General features: G+C 43.4%; 1 protein-coding gene across 1 annotated transcript in view; it reads left to right on the plus strand.

Moving 5' to 3' along the window:
- Positions 1 to 21,175, plus strand: part of XYLB (xylulokinase) — a 135,259-nt gene that overhangs the window by 7,180 nt on the left and 106,904 nt on the right. The window contains exons 3-7 of the mRNA XM_054991993.1: positions 130 to 199; positions 4,309 to 4,389; positions 7,134 to 7,220; positions 9,877 to 10,005; positions 13,525 to 13,590. Of these exons, the coding sequence (XP_054847968.1) occupies positions 130 to 199; positions 4,309 to 4,389; positions 7,134 to 7,220; positions 9,877 to 10,005; positions 13,525 to 13,590 (433 nt within the window). The remainder of the gene's footprint in view (positions 1 to 129; positions 200 to 4,308; positions 4,390 to 7,133; positions 7,221 to 9,876; positions 10,006 to 13,524; positions 13,591 to 21,175) is intronic.

The raw sequence follows: 21,175 nt of genomic DNA on the forward strand, positions 1-21,175 counted from the left end.
GGGTATTAGATACCAGGATTGTGTCTGGTATCTAATACCCCAAATGACTGCAAGAGAAGACTTACTGAGGGAAAATGCTAAACAAAAGAATGGGTTATTTGATTTGATTAAATATTGTGTTTCCTGCAGCACGCAAGGTGGTGTCAACATTCACAAGGACAGGCTGACGGTAACTTCTCCTGTATTAATGTGGATCAAAGTGAGTATATAACGTTTTGAGTCCTATGGGCAGGGCATGGAAAGAAGTACTTCCTTCCCTATACTTGCTGCCCCCTGTCTTTTTGGAATATGCCGTGTTGTCCATATGCTCCCCTTCTTTCAGTGGGGTGGAGGGAACAGGAACACACATGTAGTTGCCTTGTACTGGTTCAGAGTCAGACCCTTGGTTCATCAAGGTTAGTATTACATATTCAGACTGGCAGCTGCTCTCTAGGGTCTCAGGTGGAGAGCCAGTTTGGTGTAGGGGTTAAGAGTGCAGGACTCTAATCTGGAGAACCGGGTTTGATTCCCCACTCCTCCACTTGAAGCCAGCTGGGTGACCTTGGGTCAGGCACAGCTCTCTCGGAGCTCTCTCAGCCTCACCCACCTCTCAGAGTGTTTTGTTGTGGGGATAATAATGACATACTTTGTAAACCGCTCTGAGTGGGTGTTAAGTAATCCTGAAGATCGGTATATAAATTGAATGTTGTTGTTGTTATTGTTGTTGTTGTTGTTTCACATTTCCTCCAGATCCTTTACCTGGAGGTGCCGGGGATTGAACCTGGGACCTTCTGCAGGCCAAGCGGATGCTCTGCCATTGAGCCATGGCCTTTAGGAGTGTGAAACAGTTCTCCAGAGCAAATACAGTAACTGGAGAAGAATAGATAGCAACTCTTTCCCCTCAATTAGAAATTGCCATTGTTTTTCATATGGGATGTTTGGCTCTATCCGTGTCATTAGATGATTCAGCTTCATCGCTCAGCAAGCATTATTAAAATTTGGGCTCTACAAGAAACCATTACATTTGCCAGACAATTAATCATTTGCTTGTTTTCTGTCTCTGTTTGGGTGTTGTTAAGATTTCTTTTGACACTGCAGTTTCCTATATCGTGCTGTTTAATTTCTGAAGTTGTCACATTTTGTGCCATTGTTTGCAATAATAGATGTGTTAATTTTAAAATGATGTCAAAATGGTTCTGGATTAAACTGAATTTTGGCACAATTACATTCTCTCTTCGCTCAGCCCACGTTGAAGCTGCATTGCTTTCCCCGTGTTTTAATAATAAGCAGTGTTTCTATATCTTTGCGTTTGCGATGAAGAAAAAGCAGTTTGGTTCAACATCTTCCTTTTTTTATTTAGAACCTGAGCTCATTTGGAAGCCGTTTTAACTCTTACATCTGGGACCTAAGCACATTTGTAAGGCCAATGAGTGGGAACCCCTGCATTTTTTCTTCCGTTAGTTAGACCTGTATTCCCATAGGCAAATTTTAGTGAGGGTTGCCAACTCCAGGTAGGGAAATTCCTAGAGATTTGGGGCTGGAGCCTGGGGAACGGGGGGTTGGGAAAGGGGAGAGACCTCTGTGGGGTATAATGCCAGAGAATCCACCCTCCAAAGCAGCCATTTTCCCCAGGTGAACCAATCTCTATAGGCTGAACATGAGTAGTAATTCTAGCCCCTGCCTGGAAATTGGCAACCCTAGTTTTAGTCTATTGGAACATTAAGTGACTGGCTGTGGCTTTATTTCACTACACAGCCCTAGGTCAAGTAGTTGTGTAAGACTTACAGGATTTCTTACCTTGTAGTAAGGTTTCTTTGTTAAAAGCAAATGTCAGTCCATCAGAAATACAGCAGTAGTTCTGCAAATAAGGAATGCTTTTTACAAACTGCAACATAGTATTATGTGCAGTGTGGTGTGGTGCCAAGTGTGTCAAATTACAACTCGGAAAACTGGACTTCACATCATTTTATTCAGCCGTGAAGCTCAGTGGGTGACCCAGAATCAGTCACTGTTTCAGACTAACCTACCTCACAGGGGTGCTGTGATGATAAAATGGAGGAGGGAGAGCCCTCCTGATCTCCTGAGCCAAAGCATTAGATAAAAATGTAACAGATAGAATTTCGCACTTACAATCGCATACGCACATGTAAAGTCACTGTTTGAGTCTGTGGAGGTGCCAGTCCATGGGCTGGCTGAACATCGGCTGTGCGCTGATGTACATCTTAATCCAGCGGATTAGCTACATGCCATGCAGATCTGCACAGCAGAATTGCACAATCTGTCTGGTTTTTCAGTATGAGCTTGGTTTCAAGAGCTGTGCTAGAATGGGATTTGTTCTGTGCCCAGAGCCCTTGGGTTCCAGATAATTGTGATATATCACAAGTCTGCTGGTTGGAGCTGCAGAGTATAGCCTTGCCATTCACTCTGATCCGAAGCTCCACAGAAGCGCCAAAGCATAAAAGGAGCTCTTGCATGCGTAAAGGCAACCCCATCCAGTGGGGAAGAGTACTTGGAGCAGGCTCCAGCCTGAAAAGGGGTGAGGAAGCTCTCGCTACATGTGCGCACAATGACACTGAATCGCAAGACACTGAATCGGGGCTACTGTGAATAAGAGCATTGTCCTGGGAGATTTCTTTTCTTTGAAAACAGTTAGCAAATGCAAAACAGGCATGTTACTTTCCCCCCCTTTCAGCAACCTTGACAATGTCTCTCTTGTATATCGGTGTCCTTTGAAGACCAAACAAGGGAAGATAAAGGGGCCAAACTAAATATTTCAAGGCAGCCACGTGTAACATTAGCCTAGCAGCTGTCACTCTCTGGCAAAGCACCCTTGGGAGGGGGGGGGGATTTTGAAGCAGGCAAAGGGCGGTAGGGCAGGGAGGCCATTCCCTTGCAAATGTGTTTTCCTCTAAACCTCACGACTTTCCCCTCCGCTGGATTCGAGGTTCCTGTTTGCAAGAGATTATGGAAACTCTGGGGTGGAAGTATGGGGAAAACTACTCAGCTATGTGTGGCGTTTCAAAGAAGAACGGGCTTCTCCTTTTATTGCATTTATATCCCCTTTTTCTTCCAGTACAGAATATCAGGTGGTTTGCGTAGGATTCCCATGTAGGCACTGATCAACAAAAATATCATAAAAGAATATGCAGCCTTTTGTGCTCCCCAGAACTTTTTGTCAGGCTGGATGTTCAGTGGAACCTGTTTGCCTGCCCAAAAGAAACAGAAAAAGATCTTCGGGGCATAAAGGCAAAAGCGTAATCTGCTTCCTCCGGGGGTGAACTGACCGTTAAAGTTACCAGGAGAATTCCTGGCGGGCTGTTGCCCTCCTGGTGGTGGGAGCAGCGGTCCCTGTGTGGCCCTCCTGCCTGAGACTCCCTTGCCCCATTTCCCCCTCCTTCCCACGGCACTTCTTAACCTGGCTGCCCTCACTAGCACTGCCTCAGCTTTGCGGTGCTCCCTTGGTTTAGAGTTGCCAGCCTTCAGGTGGTGGCTGGAGATCTCCCAGAATTACAACTGATCTCCAGGCCACAGAGATGAGTTCCCCTGGAAAGCTGGATTCTCTTGCAATAGATCCTGATGAGCTCCCTCACCTCCCCAAACCCCACCCTCTCCAAGCTCCACCCCCCCCCCCAAATCTTGAGGAATCTGGAGCTGGTACCTGGAATCCTACCTTGCCTGCTGCCTGGCTGCAGTGTGGCCTGGGCCAGGGCTGGCAAGGATGAGCTGCTTCTGCTGTGGGTAGAGGGGGCTCTGCGATGCCCTTTTCCAGGGCTTTTAGCTTCCCAGTCCACGCCTGGCTTCCTTCTTCTTCACCCCTTCTTTGTACTGATGAAGGATTCTGTAGAACTCTAAAACTTGCATACTGTTATGTAGTAGTACGGTTGACCTAATGAAGAAGCATTAGGTGACTTTCGATTTTGGAATCTTCCTAGTAATTGATAAACTTTGTTATCCTTGTCTGAGTTTGTATTACTTATGGTAGGCATTTACTCCCTATAACCCAAAAGTTTGTGAGAGCTCATTTTGTCCCGGTGAATGCTGCAGTTAATCTTAGCCAGTTCGGTATAGTGGTTAAGAGTGTGGGACTCTAATCTGGAGAACTGGTTTTGATTCCCCACTCCTCCACTTGACGCCAGCTGGATGACCTTGGGTCAGTCACAGCTCTCTCAGCCCCACCCACCTCACAGGGTGTTTGTCGTTGTGTGGGGATAATAATGACATACTTTGTAAACCACACTGAGTGGGTGTTAAGTCATCCTGAAGGGTGGTATATAACTCAAATGTTGTTGTTGTTGGTATTATTATTATTAATCATATTTCTTCTTTTAGGCCCTGGATATAGTCTTGGAAAAGATGAAATCTTCCAGATTTAACTTCTCTAGAGTCAAAGCTTTGTCTGGAGCTGGACAGGTTAGTTTAAAAGAGGGGTGAGGGTGCGAATCACATGCTTTGGGTTTTATGTTATCTAAAAAGAAGAATTAAAATGCTGCAATGTTGTACAAATTGTGCACGTTTATTTTGATAAACACACACAAAGCTGACTTAGGCCGAGTGAGATGACTGGTCTATCAAGGTCGGTCTTGTCTACTTTGACTGGCAGTGAGTCTCAAAAAGAGGCCTTTCGCATCACCTCCTGCCTGATCTCTTTAACTGAAGATGTCAGAGACTGAACTTGGGATCTTCTTAGGGCTGCCAGCTCCAAGTTGGGAAATTCCTGGAGATCTGGGGGGTGAAGCCTGGAGAAACCTGGAGAAAGTGGGGTTTGGGGAGGAAAAAGATCTTGGCATGGCATAATTCCATAGAATCCATGCCCCCAAAGTAGCCATTTTCTCCAGGTGAACTGATCTCTGTGGCCTGGAGACCAGTTGTAATTCCGGGAGATCTCCAGCCACTACCTGGAGGCTGGCAACCCTAGATCTTTTGCATGCCAAGCAGAGGCTCTTCCATTGAGCCTTGGCCTCCAAACATACTGCAGTAGTTGCTATTTAATGTAATTTTGGTTTTGCTCTCATGGGGGCATGTGTAGGGCACGGAAGCCCTGCCCCTATTCCTGGAAAACTTAGAGCCACTCTAGACGTTATGGCGTCCACTGGTCTGACTATTTCAGCACTTGAAGAGGCATTGGGGTGGGGGTGGGGAATGACAGGATCACCTGGGCCCACCATGCTGCAGGTCCAATCAGGATTGGACCCTCGCAGCATTTTTAAATGGCTAAGCTGAGCTCTGAAATGCTAACATCTAGTTTGGTCCTTATTCTGCCATCCCTCTGGCTTTCTGTGATTTCAAACAGATACCTCCCATGCATTTTCAAGCATGGGGGCTAGGAATCTCCCCCCTCCAAATAAACCATTGAAAACCTGTGTAGATTCTCTGTAGTCCAAATTCTGTGTGTCTAGTACTGTATTCTGTGTTTTTTTCCCCCTGTGCTTCTGCAAAATCGTGGCCTGTACTCGGCCTATACTCAGCCTTATGCTGCTTGATCCTTGAACTGTGCAATGGTGGCATTTCAAAACCAGAAGGAAAAGAGTACTGTTAGAACGCTCCCAAGTTTGTAGAGATTTCATAAAGTGCTGCAAGGCAGCAATTGTAGATGTAGCGACTATAAACTTTTAGTTGATCAGTCAGTGAGAGCCAATGCTAGTGGGTGGGACTGAGAGTTAGAGGGATATTTGCTTATTTTTTTAAAGGTGACTTTAGTCCTGGTTTGTCCCTGTAGTAGAAAACTCATTACATTTACGGCCCACCTTTCTTTCATCATGGAAGCCACGGTGGCATACATAGGATTTTATTTATTTGAACATACGTATGTCGCCTTTCTACTCAAATAGGTGGTGAACTTTGAAACATTAAAAAATTTAAAGCATGTTAAACAATTTAAATTTAAATCTAAATAAACATTTTAAATAGTAGAAAAATAATTGAACAACAATAAAAGCCCCCACAAACAAACACTGAACACCAGCGACAGGGAGGAGGGCCAATACAGTTATTGGGGGTATGGCAAACCAAACAAAAAGTCTTCACCCACTGATGGAAGACAGCAGTAGAGGGGGGACAGACAGATTTCCCTGGGAAGGGAGTTCCCAAGTTCTGGCACCACGTCTGAGACAGCCCTTCCTTGGATTGTCACCTGTCTAGCCTCATGGGGGGAGGCACCTGAAGCAGGGCCTCCAAAGGTGAACAGAGTGAACGGGCAGGTTCATACGGGGATTCCCAGGGCTTTTTTTCTGGGAAAGGAGGTGGTGGAACTCAGTGGTGGAACTCAGGACTGCACAATGACATCACTTTGGGTCAGCTGGAAGAAGGGAGGTGTTTTTTTAAGTTTAAATTGCCCTTGGTGAAAATGGTCACATGGCTGGTGGCCCCGCCCCCTGATCTCCAGACAGAGGGGAGTGTAAATTGCCCTCCGCGCCGCTGAGTGGTGCAGAGGGCAATCTAAACTCCCCACTGTCTGGAGATCAGGGGGCGGGGCCACCGGCCATGTGACCATTTTCAAGAGGTGCCGGAACTCCGTTCCACTGCGTTCCAGCTGAAAAAAAGCCCTGAGGATTCCCAAGGAGTCCTCCCAAACAGGTTCTGACCACACCAAAATCAGCTTAGGCTGTGCATAGTTGTTGGTCATGTACCCTCTCATCATACTTTGAAACCTGGGAAATAGAAAAGCCAACATTGAAAATGGCCTGTCCTTCAAAAGTGATAGTGGAAAATAACTGATCAAATAACATCTATGAATAATCCCAATTATCAGTCTTCATATATAGAAAAAAGGTCTCCATTTCTTGAATATGTAACGAACTATGCTACAACTAACAACTGTGTACCAAAAAAATGTAAGGATTTTCTTTTGTATATGATATATGATACAAAAATCTGGTTTAGCTGGATATCTTAAATGTTATATAAATCACTCATTTGGTATTAAAAGTTTACATTTTGTTAATGTTGAAAAAAATATATAATAAAAATAAAGTTATTTAAAAAGTGATAGTTTCCATTTTACACTTCTGCAGCCTAAAAAAGACACCCCATACAGAGGTTTTGGTGGTAAACACATTTATTTAAGTTGAACTGTTTCTGTTGGGGATCCAGATGTGAACTTGAAAGTGTGACCTGGCTTTGGCTGATATGTAAATCTTTTCTCTTTTAACTTACAGCAGCATGGGAGCGTCTATTGGAATGACGGAGCAAACTTGATTTTACAGAATTTGCCATCCGATGTCCCTTTACATCAGTCACTGAAGGTAACATCTTTGTAGAGTTTGGGCATCTCTGCTTCTTGTTCATGGATGCTTGTTCCTTCCCATCCCCACCACTGCTTGTTGACAACATGTGTGCTTTGTAGTCTTATTTGCTAAGAGCAAATATGAATGATGACGTGTAACTTTTTCACATTTCCTTAAAATAATTTTTAAAACCTGCAAAACATCATGGCAGTGAAACATTTCTAAAAACAGCCTCATAAAGAACAACTTCAGGGCAGCCAAATGATAGAACCAGCAGGCCCCCGTTTTTAAAATTCATCGTCAGCAGGCAGGGCAAAACATTGTTTTTAATATAGCTATGTTGTTTTCTTTTGTTTCCTCTGTGGGTTTTTGTGGTATCTTATTGTATTTGGTTTTCACTGTGTTATGAGCTGCCCCAAGAGTCTTTAGACTGAGGGGTGGGATATATACTTTCAAATAAACATAAATACATCTTTGGGGGTGGGGAACTACGAAAAGTGTAAGGTTGCCAACCTCCAGGTGGGGCTGGAGTTCTCCTGGAATGATAACTGATTTCCAAACTATGGAGATCTGTTCTCCTTTGAGGAATGGCAGCTTTGAAGGGCAGATTCGATGACCATCACATTTCGCAGCGCTTCCCCCCCTCGCCAGGCCCCAAATCGACAGGATTTTCCCATCCTGGAGTTGGAAACCATCCCCCTGAGCCAAGGAACTTCTGTGGAAGATCACAGTATGTGCCATACTGCCTTTTCTGAACAAGCTAGGCCAATGGTGAAACGATTCCGTGATCTCTGTAGGAATGTTCACATTCTGCATCCCTCCCGTGCAGTTCACTTTTATCACTTTATCACTTTTATCTGTGGCCCACCCTTCCAGCAAGGAGATTAGAGCAATGTATGTTGCCCCTCCCCCCATTTATCCTTGTAAAACCTCTGTGAGGCAGGATGGATGGGGAGTGTCTCGCTCGAAGTAGGGTTGCCAGTGTCCAGGTAGTAGAAAGCAAAAATAGGGACCACCCTGGTTCAAGGTGTGGACGGTATCCTTTGTAAACCGTTTCATGGCTGCCTAATTGAATGGAAGTGCCAGTGTGCACCCTTGTATTGTTGTAATTGAGTGTTGCTGGCCTTAGGTTGTATAATTCTTAGGAGGTGCCTGCGTGCACCCCTTCTTTACTGTTTTGTGCCAGTGAGCACTTTTGTGATGTATTTACTGGGATGGTTGTTGTAATACTCACATCTTGATTACTTTAGCACTTGGATTATTTTGTATATACACATTATAACTATATTTTTGATAATTTGAGTGTTCTTAATGTGTATTCATTGAGTTTTCACTTCACAGCCCTGGTTTAGTCTGTAATTTTGAGTGTCCAGGTTGTGGCTGGAGATCTTCCGGAATTACGACTGATCTCTCGGTGACAGAGATCAGTTCCCCTGAAGAAAACGGCTGCTTTGGAGGGTGGATTCTATGCAGTATGCCCTGCTGAGGCCCCTCCCCTCCCCAAAGCCCACCCTCTCCAGGCTCCACCCCGCAAATATCCAGGAATTTCCCGACCTGGCCCTGGCAACTGTAGCTGAATGTCACCCAGAGAGCTTCATGGCTCAGAGAGTACTTGTTAGAATGTTGGACTAGGATCCGCAAGACCCTGATTCGAATCCCTGCTCTGTCGTGGAAGCTTGACGGGTGACCTTGGGCCTGTCACATGCACTCAGACTAACCTACCTCACAGGGTTGTTGTGTGGGGAAAATGGGGGAGAATGAGGAGAACAATGTGAGCTACATCAGGTCTTCATTGAGGAGAAAGGTGGGTTATAAATGATGTAAATAAATGAAATAAAGTAGAGCCTGTCTTTCCTGTCCCACAGTGCCATCCTAAAATAAGTCTTAATTCTTTTAAGCCCACTGATTTCAGTAGACTTAGAAAGGTTTAACTCTTCTTAGGATTGCACTAGAGTGCCTTTAAGAGTTTCTCTATACGGTACTTCTTTCATGAGGATGCTCAAGTGAAAGGAGTCGCAGTGTTAGCAGGGACTTGTAGTTTTAAAAGACAGAACAGAAGCTTCTGTCAGTTCTCCCTCTCCACAGGAGAATAGTTTAAAAAGACAGCAGGCAGAGATGCTCGTCTTCAGAGAGTTTGTTAATTAGATGCAATTAACAAGCCCTTTGAGGAATGGTCTCACTCTGTCTTTCCAAACTACCCTCCTGTGGAGAGGGGAAATGGACAGAGCTTTTGACTCCCGCAATCATTGCATCTCCCCTCACTTGAGCGTCCTTGTGAAAGAAGAATCAAAGAGAGAGAATCTAAAAATTGATGACTGGTGGTGGGGGGTGGTATGTGCTTCTTTCCTCTTTTGACCAGCATGGGGTGCGTATGTATGTGTGTGATTCTCTTTTGGAGTCTGGCGTATCTTGCTTCAGTTTGTGTGTAACTTTGGGAGGAGGCAATCATAATAGCCTGCTTGCGTTTCCCTCCCTTTTCTTGAGCCAAAGAATGATGGAATGGAAACCCTGATGCCCAGCTACAGGAGGCTTACGTGTGTCCCCCTCAATCATCTCATAACCCACAGAGGAGAAGCGTGCCATTGTTCCTAGGCCATTATGTTTGCTAACACCAACCTGTATGGCATTGACACCATCTTTCTGGCATTGTATATTTCTCCTCCCACCCATATAGACTTGCTTTTCTGTCAACAATAGCCCTGTTTGGATGGATTCCAGCACGAGTGACCAGTGCGCCGCTCTAGAAGAAGCTGTTGGAGGTGCTCAGAAGCTCGCAGATGTTACTGGCTCACGGGCCTACGAGGTGAGAACTGTGTGGGGCGAGGAGATTTTTGTTAGCCACGCTAAGGTTTGTGAGGTTCCTACTCCACCTTAGCCCACAAGTAGGAATTAAGGGGCTCATAGATCAAGCATCTGCCAAGAGGGCGAAGGCAGAGTTATGGGTTGACTGGAGCTCTGAGTTCAAATCCCTGCTCTGCCAAATCCGTGTTGTGCCATAAAGCTTGTGGTGTGAGTCACTAGACCAAGTGACTATGCAAGGGTTATTGTGAGCATAAAATGTGGGAAGTAGAGGGAGAAGGGAATAATCACATATCATATAAGTAGGATCAGGGCTTTTTTTCTGGAAAAAGAGGTGGTGGAACTCAGTGGTGGAACTCAAGACCTCACAATGATGTCACTTTGGGTCAGCTGGAACAAGGGGGGAATTTTTTAAAGTTTAAATTGCTCTCGGCGAAAATGGTCACATAGCCAGTGGTCCCGCCCCCTGATCTCCAGACAGAGTGGAGTTTAGATTGCCCTCCATGCTGCTTGGCGGCATGGAGGGCAATCTAAGCTCCCCTCTGTCTGGAGATCAGGAGGCGGGGCCACCGGCCATGTGACCATTTTTAAGAGGTGCCAGAATTCCGTTCCACCACGTTCCCGCTGAAAAAAAGCCCTGAGTAGGACCCAATCCTCACCCATCTTCTCATGAAGGATGACTTCAGTTCTTCCTACACCCTCCTCCCTGAATGAAGAGTTAAAGCAAACAGAAAAGCAAAAGAATAAGAGTTCTTCATTTAAGATGTATATGTACCCCAGGTTCAAATCCATTCAGTTCCATTGGTCCTTCTGGCCACAGTAGAGAGTACAAATACTTCCTATCTAGAAAGCAGAGGAAAGGAAAACTCTGTGATATTTTCACAACTTCATTATGGGGGTGAGGGGTGTGTAGAAGTGGGGAGTGCTATTTTGAACATGAAGGAATTTGCACCATGTAAAAGAAGACCCTTAAAAGCATCGTACACAGTTTGTTCGTGTGGCTATCCATAGAGAAGGTGGCAGCGGCATTGATGGCACACTCAGCATCCTGTGAGGTCAGGATCGTAGGAAGCCTTTGGAACTCTGCTTTGCAAGGTTCTATCAGCCCTGCTGCTGGTTCCACACACGTTGGATAATGCTCTTCCAATCCTCTTTAGTGATCATTTGGAACTGAACTTTTCAAGCGTGAAACACAAAATTCACTTTCAAACAATAGCTAAAGTGCATTGAAAGAGCATTATCCAATGTGTGCGGAATCAGCCTTTGACTGCCCAGTGGAAGCCTCTTCCTGCAATGTTATCTCCATGTATTTCTTAAGGACTTCCAGTGCTCCATTCACTCCTGGCTGCGCTATTTCTTTGGGGACACTGCATGCATAGTGGAAACAGCAGCAGCAGCAGCAGCAACAACAACATTCAATTTATATACTGCCCTTCAGGACAACTTAACACTCACTCAGAGAGGTTTATAAAGTGTGTTGTTGTTATCCTCACGACAATCACCCAGTGAGGTGGGTGGGGCTGAGAGAGCCCTGAGAGAGCTGTGACTGACACAAGGTCACCCAGCTGGCTTCAAGCGGAGGAGTGGGGAATCAAACCTGGTTCTCCAGATTAGAGTCCTGCCGCTCTTAACCACTACACCAAACTGGCCATTGAATCTAAACAAATACAACAATATCTACCTGGAGGCCTTGATGTTTGCTTGCAAGCTGTGGCTAGTTGGTACACTGCACATACATGCGCACACTGAAAATTACAAGGCATCTCTGCTCCTGGAACTGGGCCTCCACAAACTGTTTATGGGGCCGGTGACTACACATATGTATTAATTTATTTAAGTATTTATATGCTGCAGTTGTCCCCATTAGGGACCTAAAGCACCTTACCACATCCTCCTCCTCCTTCTCCATGTTATCCTCACAATAACAACCCTGTAGGGTAGATTAAGTTGAGAAAGTGACTGGCCCAAGGCCACCTAGTATTGACCTATAAGGCCCTGTGCAGACTGGGACCAGCGTATCTACGGGACCGTCTCTCCCCATATATTCCCCAGAGGACACTCCGATCAGGGGACAAACAGCTGTTGGTGGTCCCTGGCCCCAAGGAGACCTGCCTAGCCTCGATTAGAGCCAAGGCCTTTTTGGTCCTGGCTCCCACCTGGTGGAACTCTCTGTCTGCTGAAATCAGGGCCTGGCAGGACCTACTATCCTTCTGTCAGGCCTGTAAGACAGAGTTGTTCCGCCAGGCATATGGCCAAAGCTGGGCCTCCGCCGGCCTGGAAAAAGGGGTGTATAAATCTTAACTCTCCCTGTGAAGGCTGTCTACCACCTTGTTTTAAATGTGTTGTTTTTAATGTATATGAATTTTTAATAGTATTTTCAATATGTTGTTATCTGCCCTGAGCCCGCTTGTGGGGAGGGCAGAATACAAATCTGAAATAAATAAAATAAATAAATAGTAATCTTCCATGGCAGACAGAGGATTTGAACTTGGGTCTCACAGATCCTAGTCTGACGCTCTCACCACTAATAATAATAATAACATTCGATTTATATACCGCCCTTCAGGACAACTTAATGCCCACTCAGAGCGGTTTACAAAGTGTTATTATTACCCCACAACAATCACCCTGTGAGGTGGGTGGGGCTAAGAGAGCTCAAGAGAACTGTGACTCGCCCAAGGTCACCCAGCTGGCTTTGTGGAGGAGTGGGGAATCAAACCCGGCTCTCCAGATTAGAGTCCCGTGCTCTTAACCACTACACCAAACCACTACACCATGCATGCTGTATCATACACTGTATCTTCATACCTATAGTATATTACAGTCATCCAATAACTATTGTCATGCGGCTGAGGGTAGAGCCCTTGTTTTCATAGTCCAAATCCAGCTTTTCATCCACTACACCACTTGTGTATGAATTTAGTTGTCACAGCACACTATACTTCCGTGTGATGTGCCTCAAGTCCCCTGTAGTATAATACAGTGATACTTAGCATCGTCTCGAAGTTCTCAGAGCACTTTGTAACTTTATCTCAGTCATTCTTACAACAGCCCTGTGCGTCAGACCAGTGCTGTTACAGAAAGTTTGAGAGGAGGCAGGCTAACAACCGTTCAGCGAGCTCTTCATATATCAAATGGCTTCTTTGCTTAACTGAATTGTGTAGAGTGGTTGACTGTAACCTGTTGGGGCTTGGAGATGGCGCCTGCTTTGTGCTGGGGTCTGGCACAACCGGGCTAATTCATTCCCTTGATTCGTCCTCTCTGATGGAAATGGAAATTATGGCTAGGAATGCTTTTCTGCAGCCTTCCCCCCCACCCCTTTCGAATGGTGAGCAAAATTCTCATAATGAGTCAATGCATTATAGTCTGTTTAATGCCCGTTGCAGCCAAGCAGCAACTTTCATCATGCATCAAACAAATTAAATATCCAAAGTGCAACGCACTGAACTCATTATGCCGAGTTAATGATTATTGACTCCATTTAGAATTTTGTGTTCCTAAGCACTGGTTTGTCTTCTCTCAGCGTTTTACAGGAAACCAGATAGCGAAGATTTACAGCCAGAACCCCGAGGTCTACGCACAGACTGAGGTTGGCTAATCTGCAGTTCATTGATTGGATTTTGGTTTTGATCTTGTATTTCGGAAGAGGAGCTTTCCGCAAGTAATTGTGTAAATCGCTGCATGGATAAAGCAATATTTTTGGAAACACATGAGGGGTGAATGAGAGTTGTTTAGCCAGAAACGCAGCCTAGGAGTCCGTTGTGGTGCCGTGGCAGTAGCCTCACCCACACTGTCAAAGACTGTCATTGGGCTTTGTGCCAGAAATGATGTAACTATATCACAGGGTGTGACCCTCTGCCCAGTCTAGAGATGGCAAGTCCATTTGGAAGAGCCTTTGAAAATCCACCCGAATTAGGAGTCTCCAGTGTGAAATTCTGAATTAGAATTCATAAAGACGCAGCATGCTGTTCCCCAAGGACTTAACAAGGCTCTGGGATTCATCAGTCCTTGCTAGCTTTAGTCCTTGAAGCAAAACCAGAAAAATTGCATTATCATCAATGACTTGTGGACAGTCTCTGAATTTTAATCCCCATCCTGTACTATAACTAAGCATAAGTATATGCAATATGTCGCCTTCCACTGTTTATCTCCTCCCCCATCTATGTCTCCTTTCTCTCATGCCTTCTCTGTACTGCATTTGTAACCTCCTTGGGGCAGGGACTTGTCTCTTTGTTGTTGCCCTGTGGAATACCACAGGCATTCATGGTGCTACATGAACGAGTACTAATGAGTGTCGGCTGCCTCCTTGGTTGGGGCCCTGCTCAAGCCATTGATGGGCCCTGAGGTTTAGGGCTCTGCAGCAGTGGAGAGAGCTCTGGCTCCTCCGGGGTCCAAGAGAAAGGCAATCAATAGCAGCTGTCCTGCCGCCAGAGCCCCGTCCTATAAGCTCTTTCTTTTCATTATTGCTCATGATTTGTGCTGTGGCCTGGTACGCATTCCCTTTTTCAGCTTTGCTTAAAAGTTGCCCAAAATGGCACTATTCAGCTCTTAATTTCAGGAGATTCAGTTGGGAGGAGGCCTTTTTCTTGGCATGTGTCCTAGCAGGTGCCAGACCATACCAAACTCCAATGCTGGCCTTGCTCTTATGAAGTGACAGGCAGCAAATTCTCCCGTGGGAAGCATGTTGATGTAGATGACCGGGATTTGTAATGACCCCACAGATAGGACACTATATCCTGAATGCCTCCTCTGAGAGGATTTAAACACTGCAAGGTGACAACACGTGCATTGTATTTGCCAATGCCTACTACATTTTTTTAAAAATGTGTCTGCTTCGTCATCCATGCGCTCAAAGCAGCTTACAGAATCACAGTCATTAGCAGATAATGATACCCTAACTACACGTGTAGCACCTCCTATAATACTGGTGCCAATTAGAACAATTCCACAGCCACAAACCACTTTCACTTGCCCAACCAAGTACTGCAGACAACATATAAGCGCGATTTGGTAAATGCCCCTGGAAATGGGTTGCTTTGCGGACTTCCGGTTTGGGATTCATGGAGGTCTAACGCAGCTCCATTTGCGGAGCTGACCGGACTGCCGTTTTAACCGGCCGGAGGGGTGAAAATAACCCGCGGCCGACTGCTCTCAGGCGGGGAGCAGGCAAAGAACGCTCAAGACCCTAGGGTGAGTTAGATCTCGGACGAGGGGGGGCTCTACACAAGGAGTCTCCCCCCTGATCCTTGAGGTCCCACCTTGCGACGGGTCGGCTATAATCTCTGCGGCAGTTTTGGGGCCAATTCGGCTGGCATAAGACCTACATACCCAAGCTTCGATCGGGGAGGGAAGTCGAGAGGAGAACTTAAGATCGAAACAGCGATTACAACCCGAGAAAGTTGAAGAGAAGGTAAAGATCGCTATCTCTTGAAACGGGACAGATTGATAAAAACAGAGAAGAAAGAAAGTAGATTTTTAAACTGCAACAGACTAGTGAAAAGGAGGCGAAGACTCGGCAGGAGTTGTATTTTAAAAGAGACTAAATTTAAAGAAGTTATTGCAAAAATTGGACTATTGTTTTGAATACCTGTGGCTTCGGAGCTGTGGGAAAAAGACACCATCGCGAGACCTGCTGTGGGAAGACGGGAGACAGGAAGTGCGTAACAACAATAGAGTGGCTGGAGGGAAGCGGCCCTTGCCGACGGACAGGAAGAAGGGAATCGCCATTTTTGAAAGGGGAAGGGTCGCGGCTTCAGCGGAAGAGGAAGTAGGCCATCTTGGATTACAATAACATAGAGAAACCATAGAGAAAAGACGCCCGACATTTTGGATACAAAAAATTAATTTTGGCAAAGATTGGGACATTTGAAAAAAAGGAAAACGTTTAAATATACGCCACGGAGCTAAGGAAGAGAGCAGATTCGTGGGAGCGAGCTAAAGCAAGCCCCACGATGTCGAAAAAAGAGTGGCAATCGGCGATAGAAAATTTGGACAAAAAACTTATAGACATGATGAAAGAACTTAAGGACACGAAACTGGAGCTTATTAAAGAGGTCAAAGAAGTTACACAGACAGTAAAGTCGGAGCTGTCAGAAGTGAAAAAAGGCGTGGAAACGATTAGTAGTGAATTACAAGGAACGCAGCAGAGAGTTAAAACAGTAGAAGACGCGATGGAGAATTTAATAGATACGCAACAAACAGAGATGAGACTGGTGAAGGGGAGGATGTCAGTTGCAGAAACTAAACATATGGAGAAGCAGCTTCGTTTTCGTGGTCTGCCGGAAGTGGAAGGGAAGTCAGCGCAAGAACAGATGACTGAGGTGTTGGCTGATTACCTGGGGAAGGAAGAGGAGGAAATTGTGGCTATCCTAGATGTGGCGTACCGTGTGAACTCGAGAATTGCAACCCAGAGGAAACTACCAAGGGATGTGATTGTGCAGTTTACAACTAGAAACATGAAAGAGAGGATTGTGACAAAACAATTTCAAGATCCATTGGAGATTGATGGCAAGACAATTATCATAATGAAGGAACTGCCCAGATCAGTGTTACTGGACAGGAAAAAATATAGAGTGCTAATTCAGACTTTGAAGGACATGAATATCAGGTACAGATGGGAGTTACCGGAAGGAGTGTCCTTTGAGTTTGGAGGGGCAAAAAAACGCATCAGATCTGAGCGGGAGATGGAGAGATTTATCAAGGACAATGAAAAAGACTTACCAACAAAACCATGAATATGGAGTGTAAAGTATTATCTTGGAATGTAAATGGACTAAACTCACCGAATAAGAGGAAAAATATTTTTCATTGGCTACTAAAACAAAAATGTGATATTGTTTGTTTGCAGGAGACCCATATTAGAAAACAGGATGTAAAATATTTAAAATCTGGAAAATTGGGCAAAGAATATGTAGCGGCCTCTAACAAGAAAAAAAGAGGAGTGGTGTTGTACATAAAAGAGGAGCTGCAGCCAAAATTTGTTATGAGAGATGTGGAAGCTAGATTTGTAGCAGTGGAATGTAATTGGAATTTAAAGAGAGTGTTGGTAGTCGGACTTTATGCACCTAACGGTGCAAAGGAAAGCTTCTTTGAGGATTTAAGGAAGCATTTAGATGATCTTGTATATGACCAGATAATTCTTGCTGGAGATTTCAATGGAGTGACAGAGTTGGAACTAGACAAAAAGACTACAACAGCACAAAAGAAAAGAGGACTATTGCCAAAGCTTTTTTTTGAGTTGATTCAACAAGAGATTCTCGAAGACGTATGGAGGAGAGAATATCCTAAAACCAAACAGTTTACTTTTTATTCTGCAAGGCATCTTACATTATCAAGAATTGATATGATCTGGGCCTCAAAGGACTTAGCGTTATGGACTAAGGAGGTAGAAATAATGCCGATGGTAGGCTCAGATCATAATCCAATTATGTGGAAATTTGGAAAAAGGAGGAAAAGGAAAGCCTGGAGAATAAATGAGGACTTGTTACAGGAAAGTGAGAATATGGAAATATTGAGAAGAGAGACAAAGTTTTTTATACAATACAACGTGAATAAAGAAGTACCAACCAATAAAGTTTGGGATGCTTACAAGGCGGTTGTAAGGGGCATACTAATGGACTTAAATGGCAGAGCAAGGAAAAAGAAAGAGGAGAAAAGACAAGAGATTGAGGAGAAAATAAAGGCCAAAGAAGCACAGTTAAAAAAGAGACCAGGGAAAAAGAAAATATATCAGGAAATCAAAATTCTTCAAGAACAGTTAACAGCAATGAGTAATAAAGAATTGGAGTGGAACCTTAAAAGACTGAATCAAAAAGCTTTTGAGGGTGCTAATAAACCTGGGAAATATTTGGCATGGCAATTGAAGAAGAAAAGGGAAAAGAAAATAATAAATAGAATCTGTGAAGAAAACAAAACGTATCTGGAACAGACTACCATTAGTAGAGCCTTTTATAAATTTTATGCTAAGCTGTATAACAAAAAAGAAGTAACCAAAGAATCAATAGCACCATATTTGGAGAAAACTAAACTTCCAGAGATCTCGGAAGCTTGGAGAAACAAGTTGAACAGTGAAGTAACCGATGAGGAAATAAGCAAGGCAATACAATCTGCAAATCTAGGAAAGGCGCCAGGGCCAGATGGACTTACGGCTAAATTTTATAAGACAATGGCCAATGAACTGGCACCATTCCTAAAAGAGGTGATGAATGGAGTTTTTAGGGATCAAAGAATTCCAGACACTTGGAGCGAAGCGAATATATCATTGATCCCTAAAGAGGGCCAAGATTTGACTAACGTGAAAAACTACAGACCTATATCACTACTTAATAACGATTATAAAATTTTTGCGAAGATACTGGCGGAGAGACTGAAGGGGTGGCTCTCGGAAGTCATAGAGGAAGAAGAAGCAGGCTTTTTGCCAGACAGACAAATAAGAGACAATTTAAGGACAGTGATCAATGCTATTGAATACTATGATAAGCGTTGTGATAAAGAGGTTGGTTTCTTCTTTGTAGACGCTGAAAAAGCGTTTGACAATTTAAACTGGGACTTTTTGTTTGCCACTATGGAAAAGCTACAATTGGGAGAAAGATTCATCAGAGCAATTAAAGAAATCTATAGAGACCAGACTGCAGCAATTGTAGTGAATGATGAATTGACCAAGAAATTGACGATTAGTAAAGGAACAAGACAAGGTTGCCCGTTATCTCCATTGTTGTTCATTTTAGTATTGGAGATTCTGATGATACAAATACGACAAGATGAGGAAATACGAGGAATGAAAATAAAGGACTATTCATACAAGGTTAGAGCATTTGCTGATGACATAATGTTAATTGTAGAAGATCCATTGGAGAACATGCCAAAAGTGATAGATAAGATCAAGGAGTTTGGTGATTTGGCAGGTTTCTTCATTAACAAAAAGAAGTCAAAGATATTATGCAAAAACATGACTAAGCAGAAACAACAATTGTTAATGGAAACAACGGACTGTGAAGTAACTAGTAAGGTGAAATATTTGGGAGTTGAGCTGACTGCAAAAAATATAGATTTGTTCAAGAATAATTATGAAAAATTATGGACTCAGATAGAGAGAGACTTGATCAAATGGAATAGACTGAATCTGTCATGGTTGGGCAGGATTGCAGCAGTTAAGATGAATGTGTTACCAAGAGTAATGTTTTTGCTACAGACAATACCAATCATCAGAGACTCTAAACAATTTGAAAAATGGCAGAGGAAAATATCAGATTTTGTTTGGGCAGGCAAGAAGCCTCGAGTGAAAGTTAAAGTTCTACAAGATGCAAAGGAAAGAGGCGGAATGCAACTGCCCAACTTGAGACTTTACCATGATGCAATCTGCCTAGTTTGGTTAAAAGAGTGGATGACGTTAAAGAATAAGAAACTATTAGCCCTAGAGGGATATAAAAAATTTTTTGGATGGCACGCATACCTATGGCACGACAAAGTAAAGGTCAACTCGATGTTCCTACATCATTTTGTAAGGAGAAGTTTATATACAATCTGGAAGAAGTACAGAATTTACTTACAAGAAGGAACCCCCTTGTGGGTGGTTCCATACGAGGTGATAGATCCGAGAGCTGTGGATAATGAACAACAATGTTTAACATACAAAGAAATAACTAAAATTGAAGTATCTAAACTTAGAATAAAGACGCAAGAGGAACTATCACCTAATTACGATTGGTTCCAGTACAGACAGATTAGAGATTTATACAATTCGGACTCTGCAAAAGGGGGCATACGAACAGAGAACTCGGAACTAGAGCAGACCCTTTTTAAAGAAGACAAGAAAAGAATATCCAAGGTATACCAAGTACTGTTGAAATGGTATACTGAGGATGAGATAGTTAAAACACAGATGGTGAAATGGGCTATAAATTTCAATAAAGAAATAACAATGGAGGCATGGGAATACTTGTGGAAAACTACAATGAAGACAACGACATGTATCAATATTAAAGAGAACATTTTCAAAATGATCTATCGTTGGTACATGACACCAAAGAAGATTGCGCTAGGGAACTTGAATACTTCTAATAAATGCTGGAAATGTAAGAAACATGAGGGCTCCCTCTACCATATGTGGTGGTCGTGTGAGGTAGCTAGGCAGTTCTGGGGGGAAATAATAAGAGAAATGAGTGAAATTTTGCAGTTTCAAATAAATAAGAACCCAGAACTCCTGCTGCTAAACTTGGGAATGGAGGGAATTCCAGCCCATCATAGGACGTTGATTTTTTATATGACTGCAGCAGCTAGACTTTTGTATGCGCAGAAATGGAAAGTACAAGAAGTGCCAACTATTGAAGATTGGATCTACAAATTGCTGTATATGGCTGAAATGGACAAGATGACAAGAAAACTGAGAGATCTGGACTCAGGGCAGTTTAACACAGACTGGGAGAAGCTGAAACAATATCTGGAGAAGAAATGGGAGGTGGGAGGAAAACTGTGGCAGTTTGAGAACTACTGAAGTATAATAAAAGTATAAAAGAGAGGGGTGACTTTACCGGGGGAGGAAGAGAAATGTGAATTTATAAGCAGTTAGATTAATTGATTGAGATATATATAGATATGTATAGGTTAACTGATAGAGAATAATTAATGATAAGGTTTAAACATGAGGATTGACTAACTAACAATATTTTCTTTCTTTGACAAGATTTATATGCACCAAACTGAATGTATAGAAGAGTTAAATTGATTGATTATCTGAGGAGCTATATAGAATTACCATAAAAAGACGAAATGAGTAATACATAGAGAACAAATCAAATTGTTTGATTTAAATGTGGGAAATTTTTATGGTTTAGGATATATAGGTTTATATAGAAATATTCAAAACTGGAAAATGGGATAAATTGTTTATCTAAAGACGTATAGTTTGGGTGTATAATAAGTAAGGGAGTTAAAGATGTACTGCTTAATATAATGGAGAATGTATATCTGTTTTAGATAGAGGAATTTAATAGAAGTAAGGGAAAAGGGACAGAGGGTGGGAAAGCTGTTGGAAGTCAACAAAAGGGGGGGAAAGGGAGGGGGTTAGAAACGAAAAATTAGGGGAAAATTGATTGTAATGTAAAAATAACAATGTTCTAACCCAATAAAAAATTTTTCAAAAAAAAAAAAGAAATGGGTTGCTTTGCACAGTGTGT

This window comes from Eublepharis macularius, chromosome 11 (genome assembly GCF_028583425.1).
Source record: "Eublepharis macularius isolate TG4126 chromosome 11, MPM_Emac_v1.0, whole genome shotgun sequence".
Lineage (NCBI taxonomy): Eukaryota > Metazoa > Chordata > Lepidosauria > Squamata > Eublepharidae > Eublepharis > Eublepharis macularius.